General features: G+C 39.5%; 1 protein-coding gene across 3 annotated transcripts in view; it reads right to left on the bottom strand.

The window, feature by feature from the left end:
* hdac8 (histone deacetylase 8) overlaps positions 1–18123 on the bottom strand; it is a 27988-nt gene extending 9865 nt beyond the window's left edge. For all 3 annotated transcript variants that reach the window (XM_053502894.1, XM_053502885.1, XM_053502890.1), the window contains exons 1-10: positions 17905–18123; positions 17647–17699; positions 16204–16334; positions 15121–15262; positions 13851–13963; positions 13570–13647; positions 12507–12615; positions 12241–12413; positions 10418–10512; positions 155–260 (exon numbers count right to left, since the gene is read on the bottom strand). In XM_053502894.1, coding sequence (XP_053358869.1) covers positions 155–260; positions 10418–10512; positions 12241–12413; positions 12507–12615; positions 13570–13647; positions 13851–13963; positions 15121–15262; positions 16204–16334; positions 17647–17699; positions 17905–18018 — 1114 coding nt within the window. In that variant the 5' untranslated portion in view covers positions 18019–18123. The remainder of the gene's footprint in view (positions 1–154; positions 261–10417; positions 10513–12240; positions 12414–12506; positions 12616–13569; positions 13648–13850; positions 13964–15120; positions 15263–16203; positions 16335–17646; positions 17700–17904) is intronic.
* Positions 18124–18127: the final 4 nt, after the last annotated feature.

Genomic DNA, 18127 nt, shown 5'->3' with positions numbered 1-18127 from the left:
AAATGTTCTGGACTTTATAACCAGTTCCCTTTGAAGAGGCGAAAGTAATTCCATATGTAGAAAAGGCACCGCACTGAGGTGTGCAGCAGGGGTGTAGTGTGAGCCCATAACAGTTGTGTTGTGGTGCAGTTCTGGTTGTCATCACAATGATTACCTTTGATGGTGCTGATGACCCGCTCCAACTGCTGGCTCTCATTGCGGTCAGGTCGGCAGCTCGGGCTTATCTCCAAAGTATAATCCGGACCGTATTCCGTAAAGAACTGTTTGAGAAATAAAAACAACTGTTGCTCAGAAAGCAGAAAATTCAGTTTGTATGTTAAGACAAATACTGTTATGTTGTAACAGGTTCAGTATGACATAGTTAAAATTTCTACTGTTGCTTCTCATAGCAGTAAGTATGTGTAAGTAAGTAAGCCTTGTGTAGCTGAGGCTCATGTATCACCAACCCCATGGATACAAGTGTCTGCTTTTATTTTTGTTGCAGTTTTAATAAACATATAATCTATGTCTAAAATGATAGTGAAGATAGTAGGAAGAAATGTAAACATGCATGTAATAAAATCCAGAACTGGCAAAGTTTAACTAAGCAGCGGGAAGGAATGGAACCACTTTCCAACATATACTGAGGTTTACTTTTTAAAATGTGCATTTTAGTCCACAGATAGATAGCCAGATGCATGCATAACTATTCCAAATGGTAATTGTCTGTACGCTTTGTCATCTCACCCCATGTCTGACCTCAGACAGGAAGAAAAAAAACTTTCCCTTATTGTGTTATAGCAAAAGAATTCCAATTAACAATGCATTATGTGTATCAAATGGAAACAATATTAGTTTTCCAACAATACAACCATCCGTGCTGCTCAGATAATTTGAAAGACATTGACTGCTTTGTCTTGGAGATATGTTTGGCATTTGCATTGGACAAGCAGCAGAGTGGGTTGTGTGTTAGTTCGACTCTGCTTTCAATTATCTCCTGCTTGTTTATCCGGCTTACCTCCGATCCCAAGGCGCTTCAACATGCAAGGGATTATAGAACCTCAACAACGCATATGTGCGCGCACACACACAAAGAACATGCACATACATCCACACACATACTCACTATAGGCAGACCCACATTTTAAAGTGTACACATATCTACATTTATATAAACAAATACATACTTAAAACATTTCACAAGCAAATTCATTTGCATATACTAAAGCCATCACCCCCCCTCCCCAACACACACACACACACACACACACACACACACACACACACACACACACACACACACACACACACTCCTGTATTTTCCCATGAACTCAAACTTTCCCATGTAGATCAAGCTGAGACAACTCTGTCCGTTTCACCGCTGGACTGTTTGGTTTGGACCACATCAAGTCCACTTTGAAGAACAAGCTGAAGCACAGAACGCACATCGCATTTGCGTATTATTATTATTATTAATATTATTACTTTGTGTGTTTGTTAAATTTGCTGCATATTTGTGTCTGTTATGGTTTGATTTTTTACCAATGTCATACTCATAAATAAATATGTTTTAAAACAAAAAAAAAGTTCCTTGGTTTTAACCGAGAAAGACCTACAAAAGCAGTAAACCTTGATGGAGGAATACTTTCTAAATGCCTCACAGGACATAGGTTCAGAAAACACAACAAAGGTCAAGTTTCTCTTCTCAACAGGCCAAGTCACACAGGAACAGCTATGGGGAAACCCACACACAAACCAAAAACAATACATTTAGCATAGAGGTCAAAGCACTGCTCAAAATCTCATTGTCCCTCATACACTTACGCAACGTAAAAGTTGGCTTTTATATCAGCTCTTGGCTTTGGACCTCTAACCCTCATGTCACAACAGCAGGCCTGATCTGTAACTGACTTCCTCCAGACTCGTTTCCTGCATTTATCCCACTCCAGGAATTGTGGGAGCCAGCCACTTCCCTAACGGGATGGCAAACTTTCCCAGACACACAATCCTGTTTGCTGATCTGAGGTCAGATGGGGAGCTGCAGAGAATTTTTCGACTGACAGGGTTTTCATGTAACAGCTATTGAACACTGTAAAGTTCAGCCAGTGATTACAATAGAAACAAAACACCTGAAACAAAAAGACCTTGGAGAAGATAATAGGTGCGATGAACATCACAATGTGTCGAGCTTCCTCTCTCCAGACAAGACAGGAAGTGGATTCAGAGGGCTTGTTCTGGCTCACTGTCTCTTAGTCTCCTTTTTAGATTTACCAAGAATTCACACCGGATTTGACATGTTGGATGTAAACATGCTTGAATAACCTAATTAATCTACACTCCTTAAATGGTAAAATAACAACAATACTTTAAATTGAAACTTATATATATACAAACTAGAACATGTCTTAAACCCTCAATAAAGCTCACTTGAAAATGTGAAAAGACATTGGGTTAAAATCAACATGTGTGTTTAATCTATCCAGAATGGTCTATTGACTCTTAATGCTGAAAAAACACTATTATAACACTACTGCAGTATATTACAACCATTTAATAGGGCTGCATCGTTGAAGTCTTGATTCTGATAGGTCAGAAGGTGTTGATATATTTTTCTATAGTAGCAGGTCATTTTGATTATGTCATTGCTCCTATACCAACAGCATGCAGATGGAACTAGTGTACACTAGTTTATGGTACAACAAAAGTCAGGTCTTGAGGTATTATTCCCTAATTTTACTTTTTCCCCCTGTTTAGCAGAGTGACGTAAAATCAGCACGGCTCCACGCAGCATTAGAAACAAACAAAGTAAAGCTTACTTTGTAAGTACAGATAGATCTGTTTGCAAATCTAAAACACTGACTTTATAGTTCCCTGTTTAAAAAAAAAAAAAAAACATACAAGAGAGTTTAAGTCAACTGGGACTTTGATAGTGCAGAATAACAGAACACCATCATGAGAGTTATAACTAGCTTTATTTCACTAGATAATCCCATTACACTAATGCACTTATCATATTGTTTCAATAGTGCTTGGATACTATCAAAGTAGAAAACGACAGTTCGCACAGACAGATGGATCTCTTCTGCAATTCTGTGACAAGCTATCTGTCAATTTTTAAGGATCAGACGTTCCACTCTTTGAACGTTTGCAGGAACAACTGCAGTTTGCTCTGAGCCACCTCGGCTGAGATGTCATTCACGGACGAATGGCCATCTTCAAAAGTTTGCACCATTCAAATGTTTTACTGCAGCCAAGAATTTCCTTACCATACTGCGCTTGCAGTCTTCTGTGAATATCAATCGGTTTTACACCTTCATTCATGAGAAATTTTATCACAAGTCCTAGTTTGACTTGAAAACCCTTCGTACATCGTTCACCCAAGTTAACTGTCTAGCATGCTGCTAACAAAACTTTGTCTAGTTTCCACTTTGGGATGGAATGGCAAATTATATTTAAAACAAACTTGTTCATTTGACTTTTTGGACCAGTACAAATTCACAAAATAAATACAAATTAACAGAATAAATTGAGAAAACCCCCTAGAACAAGTTAATGCTAAAATGTAGTCACTTAGCTCACAATGTGCACCAAACCAAACGGCACAAATTCAAAAACATCTACTGTCACCCCCCTACTACAAAGGGATAAAAAGTAAGATGTGTCATTTTTTAATGAAGAAAAAATGATTACGGGCACATTTACATACATATACAGTACATGGAATTAAACACTCCAGTTGCCATTACTGATTATTTTCTTCCAATTTATAGATGCAGTGAAAGAAAGGACATGAAGTTATTTGGTGTAAGGGAAGAGAATAGGATTAGATGGAGGCAGATGATTCGCTGTAGCGATCCCTAAAAGGGCTCCGTAGTTTTTTATTCTGTAAATATACAGCAGATTATAAAAAAAAAGATCAAAAGGTGAAAGTGTGTGATGCAAATTAAGACCTATCAAAAAAATAGACAGATTATCTTGCATTATGAGGGATGCAAATCACAGGTTGAAATGGAAACCTACCTGCCATGAAAGACAACAATAAATGCTGTTGAAGTGACTGCAGTTTTTAAATTGTATATGGATTCATTGAGAAATCTTATAACTACGTTTAAAAATGTTCACTAATGTCTACATAACTATGTTCAATAGAGCGTCCTGACTAGAAAGAGAATATGACATTTCTTCATTATTACGGTGCATTAGATTTAAACTACTGTTGTGTAGTACTGTATATGTTTGTAATCAGCGCATGCCACAGAAGAGAGGACAACATTCCCTCCCCTACCTCTCCTGTTATGTTGGGACATGCAATTAGTAGAGTTTCCACCTTTAAATTGGTGTTTAAATAACCTCTGACTTGTCATGGGATGCCCACATTAAGTAAATGATTTCGAAGGTGCGCCCCAGAATCTACTATCTTTGTGCTGCTAAGAAAGCAGGTCTTCCTTGTGATGTTTTGGTGCAAGTATACTTGATTTTTTTATGGCCAGTTCTTGAGTATGCTAGTCCAGTATGGGGTGGATTACCTAAAGGTCTCCCTGGGCAGTTAGAGAGGATCCAAAAACGATGCTTTCGGATAATAGGTATTCCGACTTCTACTCTCCCAACATACTCAGGGACAGTTCATCGCCGCTGCATTGCCTATGGCCTACATATTCTCTTCGGCGGCACAGGATATTTTCTATACCAAGAAGTAAAACTAAATGTCATGAACTTTCCTTTATTCCAGTGCTTTAAAATTGTATAAAACTGTTCTATAGATAATTTACATATGCTCGATTAGGATGCCTTTTCTGTGCATGTGTTATTTATTTATTTTATTTTATTTTAAATTAATTAATTGATTGTTTTGAAGTATGTGTATATTTGACACTTTTCAGGGTTTTGTACTGCAATATCCTGCCTTGTCAAATTTGAATAAATAACTTCTAACTTCACAGCTTTCAATTAAGATTTCTATACAAGGTTAGATAAGTACCAAAAAATAGTGAGAAAATTTTTTAAATTAAAGTATCACTAGCTTATCTTTAACTGCATCAGATGAAGCATTATCCAGCTTTAATATGTTAAGAGGCATATTGCAAAAAATGATGACGTATGCCATTCCAATGCCTGGTATGCTCTTCCTTTCCAGCATGACTTTCTACATGAGCTTAAAAACAGGAAATCAACCCATGTTTAAAAGGCAAACCCTCAGACAACGCAAAAACATCATGTCGTCTGGTTTTGCTGCCTTCCTCTGCAGCACCACCTCTGCGTGGCTGTGTGTTTGTGCGAGTATGAATTGGCATGTGGACCACAATACTGCGTGGAGACAGACTGGGAGGTGGAGGAGCGGCGTAACCGTCGCCAGGGTTTGGTGGAGCTCAGAAAAAGACTGACCACTTACTGAGAATACGCGCAAGCACACAGACGCATGCACAGCCACACGTACACACGGTTAAAAAATAAACAAGTTTATCACACATTATATAACAACTAAAAAAGAATAATGTGCGTTTCTTTAAAACAATAAACCAAAACCTTTGTTCCGGCCACACTGTCCTCTTTATCTAAATGCATTCCAATTATCCAGTAGATCCTAATGTACAGGTACTTCTCAAAAAAATTTGCATATTGTGATAAAGTTCATTATTTTCTGTAATGTACTGATAAACATTAGACTTTCATATATTTTAGATTCATTACACACAACTGAAGTAGTTCAAGCCTTTTATTGTCTTAATATTGATGATTTTGGCATACAGCTCATGAAAACCAAAAAACCAGGCAATCAGCCTGTGGCACTGCTGAGGTGTTATGGAGGCCCAGGATGCTTCAATAGCGGCCTTAAGCTCATCCAGAGTGTTGGGTCTTGCGTCTCTCAACTTTCTCTTCACAATATCCCACAGATTCTCTATGGGGTTCAGGTCAGGAGAGTTGGCAGACCAATTAAGCACAGTGGTTTTGGCACTGTGAGCAGGTGCCAGGTCGTGCTGAAAAATGAAATCTTCATCTCCATAAAGCTTTTCAGCAGACGGAAGCATGAAGTGCTCCAAAATCTCCTGATAGCTAGCTGCATTGACCCTGCCCTTGATAAAACACAGTGGACCAACACCAGCAGCTGACATGGCACCCCAGAATATCACTGACTGTGGGTACTTAACACTGGACTTCAGGCATTTTGGCATTTCCCTCTTTCCATTCTTCCTCCAGACTCTGGCACCTTGATTTCCGAATGACATGCAAAATTTGCTTTGCCGAAAAAAAGTACTTTGGACCACTGAGCAACAGTCCAGTGCTGCTTCTCTGTAGCCCAGGTCAGGCGCTTCTGCCACTGTTTCTGGTTCAAAAGTGGCTTGACCTGGGGAATGCGGCACCTGTAGCCCATTTCCTGCACACGCCTGTAGTGGCTCTGGATGTTTCTACTCCAGACTCAGTCCACTGCTTCCGCAGGTCCCTCAAGGTCTGGAATTGGTCCTTCTCCACAATCTTTCTCAGGGTCCGGTCACCTCTTCTCGTTGTGCAGCGTTTTCTGCCACACTTTTTCCTTCTCACAGACTTCCCACTGAGGTGCCTTGATACAGCACTCTGGGAACAGCCTATTCGTTCAGAAATTTCTTTCTGTGTCTTACCCTCTTGCTTGAGGGTGTCAATGATGGCCTTCTGGACAGCAGTCAGGTCGGCAGTCTTACCCATGATTGCGGTTTTGAGTAATGAACCAGGCTGGGAGTTTTTAAAAGCCTCAGGAATCTTTTGCAGGTGTTTAGAGTTAATTAGTTGATTCAGATGATTAGGTTGATAGCTCGTTTAGAAAACCTTTTCATGATATGCTAATTTTTTGAGATAGGAATTTTGGGTTTTCATGAGCTGTATGCCAAAATCATCAATATTAAAACAATTAAAAGGCTTGAACTACTTCAGTTGTGTGTAATGAATCTAAAATATATGAAAGTCTAATGTTTATCAGTACATTACAGAAAATAATGAACTTTATCACAATATGCAAATTTTTTGAGAAGGACCTGTACCACAATGGGGAAAAAGTTCAAAAGCATTTTTGCAGCTCTCACACTCTATTCACACCTAATTCTCTCCGCCTAAGAACCAGCACAAACACTAAAAAGTGCGGTCCCTTTTATTCTGCAAGCTCATCCCAGGAGGGTCAGACACCCCCCCTTCAAATATCATACACATGGGACAGGAGTGCTTCTAATCCATTTAGCAATGTTTGACTAGCAGAGCCACAGCTGTCCTTTAGTGTGTGTAAGCATGTATGTGCTCTGGACGTATATAATCTCAGCTTGCACTTCATGTAGCACTTTTGCTTTTTTTTTGTGCATGTGCGCGCATGTGTCATCACACAATAGAGGGAAATGGTGCTGATTGTCCAGCTCCCGGTCTCTAACACCCTCAAACTCAACTCAGACCCCTCCTAAACCCACCGCAAAGTGAATGGAGAGAAAGCGAGAGCATGAGTGTGCATCTATATCTAGGGGGAAAAAAAGGAGAGAGTTTTTGTGAAAGACAGATGAATACGGGAAAGCAAAGGAAACAAACAGGCAAGGAGAGGCTGAGTAATAGAAATAGTGTATGGTGAGGGGGAAAACACAGGGTTTGCTGTTTGTTATTTCACTGGGCCGTGCTGGGAACAGCTCAGCGGAAATGAGTAAAAACACGGCCTAAAAAAAGAGGAGAGAGGATGTACACATGCGGACGGCCTACTAAACAGCGATGGCCGTTTCCACCCATGGGTCACGCATAGTGCCAAACGTAACGGCTACAAAAACATGATCTGCTTCTCCCACTTATCACTGATAAGGTTAGATAAAAAAACAAAGCCTCATTTAATTTAGTCTGGACAGACAGTCAGCTGAGGCTTATTTTTAGCCTGAGATAAGAAATGTGAACATTTCCTCATTGTCAACGAGCCTAAAGAGGAACATTTATCTTCTTTATCAAATGAAACATGAGAGGATCTAAGCTGAAGTTCTGGAAATAAAAATAACAAAACCGTTGCCACTAAAGACAACCTGGATGGGGAAGAATCTTCTATCTGGGGAAAGAATTAGGCACACAGAGTGAGCTCAACAGTGTTGGTTTTTTAGATAACATATGGGTGCTAACAGTCTGTCCAGTTCTTATACGGTCCATGTTCTGGGCACAGCTCGAGACTCCAGCATTACCACAGGTCAGATGTACACAGTGCGTTATGACAATACGGGGTCAAGTGTCTAAAACAGCAGGAAGACAGGAGAAATTTGTGACGGGTGTAACTCGCAAATTAAGACTTTGAGCTTACATCTTCTGTGTACTGTTTTTTTGTGCCCACATCAACTGTAAACCACAACGTACGGTTGGGAAAATTCTTCATCATACTTATGAGCTACTGCCTGATTAAAAGAAACAGAAAAGAAAGTTCTGTCCTCGGTTTTGGTCTAGATATATAACCCTCTGTTGGCCTTTCGTTTGGTCATCTGCCTGTGTGAGTGCGTGGAGCTCAACTGCTTGAATGAAGCTGTTGTATTCCCTACTTGAGTATCTCTGCCTCTTATTGTTTCCACTGTTGGCAGGGCAAAACATAGAAAGAATCTCCAGCACAGAAAAAAAGACAAGTGGCATTCCATGCTCAGAAAGCTTTAGACATTCTGTTGGTTCTTTACACTTAATATCATCAGCTTTATGTCTTTATGTCTTTCTCTTTTACCAACTGGCCATCTGACCGTCCTCTCTGAACTCATACTACAGCTAAAGAGTGTTTTGTTTGGCCTGGATAGACACACAATAGTGGCAGGGAGAGGGAGTCTGTGCATGTGGTGGGGGACTCTTGCTGTGATTTGAAAGACTGAAGGGAAAAATAAAAGACTCTGAGAAGGAGAGAGGTTGGGGGTGTGTGTGTGTGTGTGTGTGTGTGTGTGTGTGTGTGTGTGTATACTCCATAAGCTGAAGTTTAGACAGGCAGAATTGGGGTTAAAGATAGTTTAAGCAAAGGAAGGTCACCTCTAAAGGGAAAACAGATATAGGGTTAAGAAATACTGGAATGACATATAACAAGACATGAGGCTGGACTGACCTTAAAGGACTGAGCATGAATACTTCCTAGAACACAACATACACCAAATAAACAATAAACCATCAAAGTCCCAAGACACATTTACCCAATAGTGAGTACAATGATTGTCATAATAATGATTTACAGTGACTATAATGATTTACAGTGACTTGTAGAGTTGATGGTCCACATAATGTGACCCAAATAAACTTTGTGTACATTGTGTAATTATTGATCTGAAGTGAAGTGTTCTGTGGGTAGATGTTTAGGTAAAGCTGTTTCGACACAGGGCAGTTTTCATGACCGATGACTTTGCCCACTGTGGCTTCTTTTTAACACAATGTTGTGGCTTTCGTCTTATTAACTATAAAAACGAGAAAAACAGAGGCGGGTAAGGAAACATCTCGTTTATAGCTCATTTAAATGACAACAGGAACTGACTTCTTTTGTGAATGTTTCCTAACATTAAACATAACCATAAACGAATAAAAGGTGTGATGTGGTATTTAGTGACAAACCGATGTGTTTATTAAATGAATAAAACCCTTAAAGACATGCTGTTACTGAATGTGAACACATCATACAATTATGTATTTGTATATTCTTTTTTGTACAAAACACGTTTTATTCCTTATATAGCGACACGATCGGATAAAGGACAACGCCACCGCAGACGCTTTCTAATCCATGCCACGTTTACGCAGTCTTATTTTGAGGTGCTTGGCCAATAATGAGGTTAAAGGTCAACCTCTTGCCAGAGTTCAGGTTTGAAGAAACAAGAGCATCTTTTCTTTAGCTGACCATGAAAGCGCCCTCTATAGTGCTAAAAGACCCTCTTTGTGAGTGTGAGAGGGAGAGAGATATCAACCTATCACTGTACATTCAAAAAGCTCTTCCATCCAACTACCCTCCCCTACAAACACTGTCTCTCCAGCTCTCTCTTCTGAAGAAGCAATTATGTGGGAATTTACAATCCTTCTTCTCCAAAAAAAAAAAAAAAAAACTCCAGCCTAAAAAAAAAAAACCCTTCCTTTCAGTATGATGTACGCACACACATGCCCTCTCTTTCTCCAAGGAAAGAGGAGAGAGGGAGAAAAAGGTTGAGGAAAGAAAAGCACAAGCCCCTCTCTGTCAGGCGGCAGGGACAGAGTGGTATTGTTAAGACCCCCTTCACTCACACACACACACACACACACACACACACACTCCTTCTCTGTGAATCACATGAAAACAAATGCGTTTATTGAGAGGTGCTCGGACATGTTTGATTAGAGCCAGTGACTCAGCAGGGACAGATAAAGAGAGAGGGAAAGAAAGATGGAGAGACAGAGTGAGTGGGGATGGAGGACAGGGGAAAAAAAAAGATTTTCAGGGAGTGTTGAAAGAAAAGAGGGGATGAGGTCTTACCTCGTGGTCTGGTATCTCTGAGGATAAAGTCTGTTCCAGGACTGTCCCTGTCAAATAGGTCCAGCAGCGGGCAGTATTGGCAAGGTTATACCCACCTGAGAGAGAGAGAGAGAGAGAGAGAGAGAGAGAGAGAGAGAGAGAAAATCTCAGCAAAGGCCCTTATTGTACTGCTGTAATTACTACCTTTCATCCACTGCTTAGTCAGGCAGGTCTGGAGTTCAGAGCTTCTTTTAAAATGGGCTGAAAATCACAAAGTTTACTTTCTTACCCCTTCATTTAATCACACACTAATAAACTTTTTGGCCGTGGCTTAAACCTGGCAACAGGAACAAGAGGCAACCAGCAGGAACGGACAAACACGCTCAGCACCTCTGACATGAGCTTGTCTCTGAGCTTTTGTTACGCTTGATCAACTTGACTGCTTAACACTATGGTGCAAAAAATGTACATAAATGATGTGCACGTATCAACACAAAGTAACACACCATCATGTGACCATCAGGAGATTCATGATCATTAAGCAACATCACATGAGATGAAGTGTTTGAGTGTGTTTGAGTTTGTTATACAACAGTTCCACAAAGACCATTTATTATTAACAGATTATGATTTGCTTGTTGTTTATTTAACTATTTATTTTGCTCCGCCAACACATATCCTTATCCTGCGACTGGCGGAAGCAACTAACCATGACTGGCAGGGCTGGCGAATGGAATTAACAGGGATAAAAGTAGTTTTAAATTCCTACAGGTACTATGCAGCAAAAGGGTGAAAAGAATAAAGCATGGGAGTGATGGTCAGTCACAAGAAACTTGTGAGATGTACTTTATATTTCTAGTTAATCCGTTAACTCTGTTAATTTCCTGGGTTCTGGGATTTAATCCAAAATAGCATTAAATGGAAAGCTATTGCGCTATGCAGAGTGTAGATAAAAATGCCTTAGATCCAGAAAATAAAGATGGATTGGGGATTAACCCTTGTGTTAGGTGCTAGTTAGCCATAAACAAAACAGCTTGATTCAGACGGTTCAGAGGCCATTTAGAAAGGCTTAAAAAAGTTACTAAGAAGAGGAAGTGGTGTTTAAGAAGACATAACATTCTCGGATATGTTTTGTTGCTGAAAGTGCTACTGTGACTGGTTTTGAATGTGGGTTTTGGCAGGCAGCAGCTCCCTCTTCTTTCCAGTACTGTGGACTGTACTGAATTACTTTGACCCATGCTGGTGACCAACAGTCTAAATATCAATTGTTGGAACCCCTGTGTCACAGAGTGATACATACAATTAAGCGTCCCACACATAGATTTTTTCAGATAATTATTCAGTCGGAGCCCACTGTTATATACATCTTTGTCTTTTGGCTCTTCTCTTTCAGGGGTCACCACAGCTAACCACCTGCCTCCATCTACTGTAACCCTATCCTCTGCATCCTCTTCTCTCACACCTACAAACTTCATGTCCTCTCCCAATGCATCCATAAATCTCCTCTTTGGTCTTCCTCTAGACTTTTTGCCTGGCAGTTCCAACCACAGCATCCTTCTATCAATATCTCCTCTAAAAGGGTTAACTTACTATATAATTATCCATAAATCACCCAGATTTCAGCACCATCTTGACGTCCACTAGACCAGCTAGTGAAATACAAACGACGGGATTCACCCACATCTTGGCTTTAAAGACAGCCAAGTGGGCATTAGTCTAAATTTTTGCATTATATAAACAAAACATACAATTTGTTTTAACATTTGTTTGTGCTTACATTATGTGTTGATTAAATGTAGTTGGTATTTGTATGGTTGATGTAGAAATACTGGCTACACACTGACCTCCTCCCAGCAGCAGTGTAGGTAGCTTCCACTCCAACACATGGCTCAGGCACTGGCTCACCCCTACTGGAGTCATGTTGAAAGAGCACATGGGGTCGCCCGCCATGGTGTCCGCCCCTAACTGCATCACTATGGCTTCGGGGTTGAACAGCGCTTTCACTTCTTTTATGACACTAAAGGAAAAAACAAAAACCCAAACAGTCTTTCAAGACCGGCTGCTCAATATAATCTGCATTTATAAGCATAAACCTCCAAAAAAAGCAGACCTGGTGAAGACCTGGAGGTAGCGATCATCTCTGATTCCGTCCTCCAGCGGCACATTAACGGCATACCATCGGCCCTTCCCGAGGCCTGTGTCGGAGACGTCGCCTGTACCTGTAGAAAATAGAGAAGATAACAGTAGTAATAGCACTCACAATACTCTCTATCACTACTTTTTACTGATATACCTGTTTCTTGCGTTGCCTAGCTCATGTGTTGATTTTAAATGTTACTCACTCACTGTAAAATGTTAATTAATGTACATTAATTACTGTAATGTAATATTTTTCCTTAAAGCCTAATTAAAAAATCTAAACAAGCTTTAATAAAGATGCTCTTTATTTGTACTTCACATTAACTGTGCTATAAGATATTTTTAAGTAATTGCACACAAATCATAATTTCCTTGAAAACCTTATTATGCGAGTACAACTTTAGTTATTTAAAATCAATCAATCAAATGAGTTTTGGATTAATACTCCTTGCTATTAAGTGTTTATTTATTACATTTAAAATTATTGTAAAATGGAAATTTGGTCTGACAGTCCTATTGTGAACATGAGTTTTTTTTCTCAAGTTACATAAAAAAAAAACCTAGACACTTTAGATAGGCCTAAATATTTTTATTAGTGTGCGAGTGATCGAATATAGAAACCGCATTCAAGTGTACAAAATAATATTGCAGCTGAAGTCATGATATATGGTGCCATTCTCAGAATGGATGCATGCTGGGCTTGATGGGTGGGATGGGTTACAGGTTCAGATTATATTCTACCCAGTGCCAACGCAATAACATTTGGTAACTGAATGTAAAAAAAAAAAAAAAAAAAAAAGAACCACCACATTAGCTCAGTGGCTGAAATGCTGGTGCTGGCCCCTGTTGTGCACCATTCTCCTCGAGTCAGCAAAACCATTGTGTTGAACTATCGGAACGGTAATCAGACTCTACGGGCACTGATGTGGAGCTGGCCGCTCCGAGCTTGGCATCAGTTAAAACATGGCTGTCAATTTAGTGAATTAAAAGGCAGACTGATCTGCGCTGAAGCAAAAGAAGCATGCTGAACCAACCTGGGAAGAAGCCAGGAGAGAACTTATGCAGAGAAACCGTCATCACTTTGGAAGTAAAGCTGAAGGCATCCTCTACGCCTGCAAATCAGACCAAAGATAAGATAATGAGAAGACCTTCTATTCCAAAAAAAAAGCTTTAGTAGCTAAATAATGATAAACAATAATCATGACATAGACCATACACTTTAGTTAAATTACTGCATCTATGAAGCTAATTGTATGAGTTAATTAATCAGTAATGTTAAGACAAAACTGTGGATATAACAGTGAGAAGTTATTACCATCACCATGGTGAAGGTCGACATCTACATAAAGCACCCTCTCATACTTCTCCCGCAGTTTGAGGATCCCCAGAACAGCATCGTTCACATAGCAGAACCCTGACGCCTCGTCCCTACACACACACACACACACACACACACTTTGACCTATATTATCACCGCATTGTATCAGAAATATATGAGGGGCGACCAAGTCAAACCGAGACTTTTGATGAAATACTTCTGTGAATAAAGGAGTCAAACCGATTATGTACCATTTAAAACACAGTACGGTAAGGAAACTCTTAGCCACAGTAAAACATTTGCTAGGAGTTCCTGGGAAGCCAGCCTTTTAGCAGGCAGTTTGATCGTGGCTCCGGCGTACTAGGAAAACTTTCTACCTTGATGGTATCCAAGCACTAGTGAACCACTGGGATAAGGGCATTAGCGTAACAGGGGATTATATAGAGAAAGAAAGGAAGGAAGTTAATTCTTTCATAACTGTGTTCTTTTATTCCGCACAAAAGTCCTGCTTTGGCTCGAACACCCCTCAGAATTCTCATGGCTTTGCTTTTGATTAATAATTAAAGGTAAAACTTTTGCATGATTTATTTAAAGATATCTTGGTTGATGTTTAAGTATTTTAAATCATTTTTTACTGATATAATACATTTAAAAAACAAGCAGCTTATGAAGTCATGGTAGGCATGCAGTTATAGAAAACCATGGATAAGACCTTTTTTTTTTTTTTTTTAAAGAGGATATCAGTTAATAGACTAAGTATAAAAGAATTTTAATCTTCTTATTGTTTTTATGATGATTTCCAGACCTCAACGTCTTTGACTTGTTCTAGATTTGATCTTCCAGTCTAAGACAAGCTCATGACAAAACATACAAAGTATTTTGATTAGAAGCCGTCGAGCATATTCTACCACAAACAAAAGCCGACTCCACAGTCTTCAGCTAGCACTCTACATGTCTGAGCTCTGTTAATCTTTTGTCCGAGGGTTGGAGTGCTCTCTGGGGCATCTGTGAACTTGTCAACTGGGACAATCAAATAACTCTCTGTAACCACAAATTATATAAAAAAAAAATTTCAGCAGTGTCGCAGCAAAGCATGTAAATACTGTGTCCCAGACTTGACACAGTGTGTTTGGACATTTAATTTGTTTTGATAGCTAAAATAAAAAGACCTACACATAGTTGTGAAAATATTAGAAGTTTGACTAATAATCTAGGGACATTCAATCTTAACAAAGGTTAACAAAATAGGCGGGCTGCGTCCTCTTACTTTTTGGCATGGTGCCAGCCTCCTGCCCAATTGATGGCGACTTCACATTTTCCGTCCAGCAGACACTGAGCGCCCGTCAGAGTGGCTCCGCCAACTGCAGCTGCGTAATCAAATATACCCTCCACCACTGGACAATCATACCCTGGAGGTGGCAAGAACCAGGAGAAGAACCAAAGCGTCACACTCAAACAGAAGATCTGTCCCTCGCACTTATTTCTTTTCTATTAGAGCAATAATAAAAAAAATTCCATTCCTAAACGAAAATGAAGTGCCAGCACGTCAAAGCTCTTAAACACACATGGACAACATCCAACATAAATTTGATCTTTTACCATGTAGTCAACCAATCTGGAAATTAACAGGTTAGGAAGATTTTTTATAGAGATTAGACTGCCTCCTGGTGTATGAAATAGGAAATCACATGATGCCATAATGTTCATGGACTTTTTGGTGATCAAGTCAGGATGCTTTTTCGCATTAAGGGAACGAGGCATTAAAGGGTTTTTCATACATTAAGCAGGCAGTCTGATTATTACTTTGCCGTACTGAGAAAAAATTCTACCCTAATGTTATCCAAGCACAAGTAAAAGTTTTTTTCTCTCATAACTGTGTTCTGTATTTCTGTACAAGTCCTGATTTGACCTGAACACCCCAAGAAATTTTAAAGGAGAGTGATTTCTTCTATTCAGGTTAAATTAAAATGGAACAACTCCATTATTAAAGCCGGGTATTCAAGATGAAGAAGACAATAATGTCTACACAGATGACACGTTTAACTGGCAAACTAATCCCAGAATCTTTATGCTTGTGGCAGATCTTTTAATATAAACATATTTAATGTGTTTTGTGGTGGTGCTTAATAGGAGCCTATTTATTACTATGCACATTTTCTCAGCCCCCTTGAATAAATCTAGATCAGTGTTGACGAGATCGGATTCACAGACAGTCAGGTGGACAGTGGATCGTCAGATTGGGGACCTCGTCGTACAGGCAGAAATTATCCAATGAAATTAATCAAAATAGTTCTCTTTTTAATTTTACAAAGTAAATTTTATGTAAACACATACATGCAGAAAGTCTTACCCAATCCAAAATCTCCCGACTGAGGATCATCATTGTCTCCGTTCTGGCTGATCTTGTGGAGGTGCTCAAGGTAAGAGTGCGTGTGAAACACTGCCATCTCCTCCATCGTAGCCATACGAGGCTTAACTACACTGTAATGTTGTACACAATAATATAAACACAGAGTAAAGCTGGATCAACAATCACACATTGTCAGTAAATTAGGAAGATGCATCTTACCTCATCACAGATTTTTGTGCCATTATTTGGCATCATTCATTTATTTATTAATTTAGTCTCTATACTACTTATTAATGTGTAGCATTGCAGGGAACCTGAAACACAAATCAGACTAATATGCACGTCTTAGAGAAAAGTAGTGACTCAAACAATTAAGGATCTGGGTTACTGATCAAGGAAGATCAAGGGTTCAAGCCCCAGCGCCACCGAGCTGCCACAGTTGAGCCCTTAAGTAGGAAACTTACTCTATCTGAAGTATGCAAAAATACATACAGAAAACGGATTGCGAGTAACTTGTTCTGCAAGTGTTTTGCAAGACGAGCAAAATTTTTAAATATATTTTAACTTGTTAAACAAGTGAGGCCTTAATATACGAATACCTCAGCACATATATGCTTTGTCTGCCAAGTGTCACGTGATCACAACTGAGCCAATGGTTCTTTTAACTCTCGTGCATGCGCCACTTCTATAGTCAGCATCCTTGCAAGCGTGTCCTGTTCACTATAACACTGACCACATATGGTGACTATTCTTTAGTAACTGTAGATCAACAACAGTTTCCGTAAAAGAAAACAAAAAAAGGTTTAAAAGGCTGTAGCAGTGCAGGAGATGAGTCGACAATGCAACATCACATTTCCAGAAAATCCTCAAAAGGAGGCAAAAGCAAGGTAAAGTGAAGATTAATTGGTTTTATTTTCACTTTACTTTATTCTTGTATTAATCATTTTTTGGATGAATATTTGAGCTGTGGAATGAATCAGGGAAATTCGCTTTGATATTGATGCACACTTCTGGAACGAGTTTTGCTCGAATTTTACAATCCAAGGTTTAAGTGTATACAATTTCACTGTGTTGTAAGGTACATGTGACAAATAATGGAATCTTAGATGGAGAAAACATGGACAACCGGCACACATTGAAACGGAGATGCGGGGCAACAGGACTAACCACTGAGTCTTTTAACTGGAAATGTATGTAGCGTACTTATGAAATTTAGCTAAGGTACCAGGCTACCTCTTAAAATCCAGTGATGGATCTTAATTCTTTTTAACATTATTTTTTTCTTACTTTACGTACTAAAGGTACAGTCAAGGGAAGACCCCCATGACCAGTAAAAACATCCTTAGTGTATTTTTAAGAGACACACAAAAAAAGTAATTACACTGATGTTAAGAAAACAACTCACACACACACACACACACACACACACACGTACACACTAACCTCATATGCCTTAATAAGCCATAAGCTTCAATCAGGGAATGCACCATACTCGCCTGTGGAGAGAAAAACACAACATATATCGTTATAGTTTAAAAGGTAACACTGAAATTACAAACTAAGCTATTATTACCCTTCTTGTTTGAACGACAGGTGAAATGAGAAAGCTGTACATGAGTTTATAGTTAGCTGCACGTGCTAAAGTCAGGATGCTTCAGGACGTTGCCATGGAGTTCACGCTGCAGCTGAGCTGCTACTTACTCGGTTTGGGACTTTGGATAAAGAGTCGCAGGTCTCCACATAGTCCGGGCTGTAAACATACACCACGCTGCGTTCGGTGGGAGTTCCATCCTTAGAGTCACCGCCGTCACACATTTAACACCTCACACCCAAGAATAGTGCAATCTGGATTTAAAATAGAAAAATATTAAAATCAATAGCTACAGTGTATACTGGGACGTTTAAATCGAGCAGCCAGCAATCT

The sequence above is a fragment of the Clarias gariepinus genome, chromosome 1 (assembly GCF_024256425.1).
Source record: "Clarias gariepinus isolate MV-2021 ecotype Netherlands chromosome 1, CGAR_prim_01v2, whole genome shotgun sequence".
Lineage (NCBI taxonomy): Eukaryota > Metazoa > Chordata > Actinopteri > Siluriformes > Clariidae > Clarias > Clarias gariepinus.
Note: the sequence above shows the minus strand (reverse complement) of the source record. Positions and strands in the feature narration are given on the sequence as shown.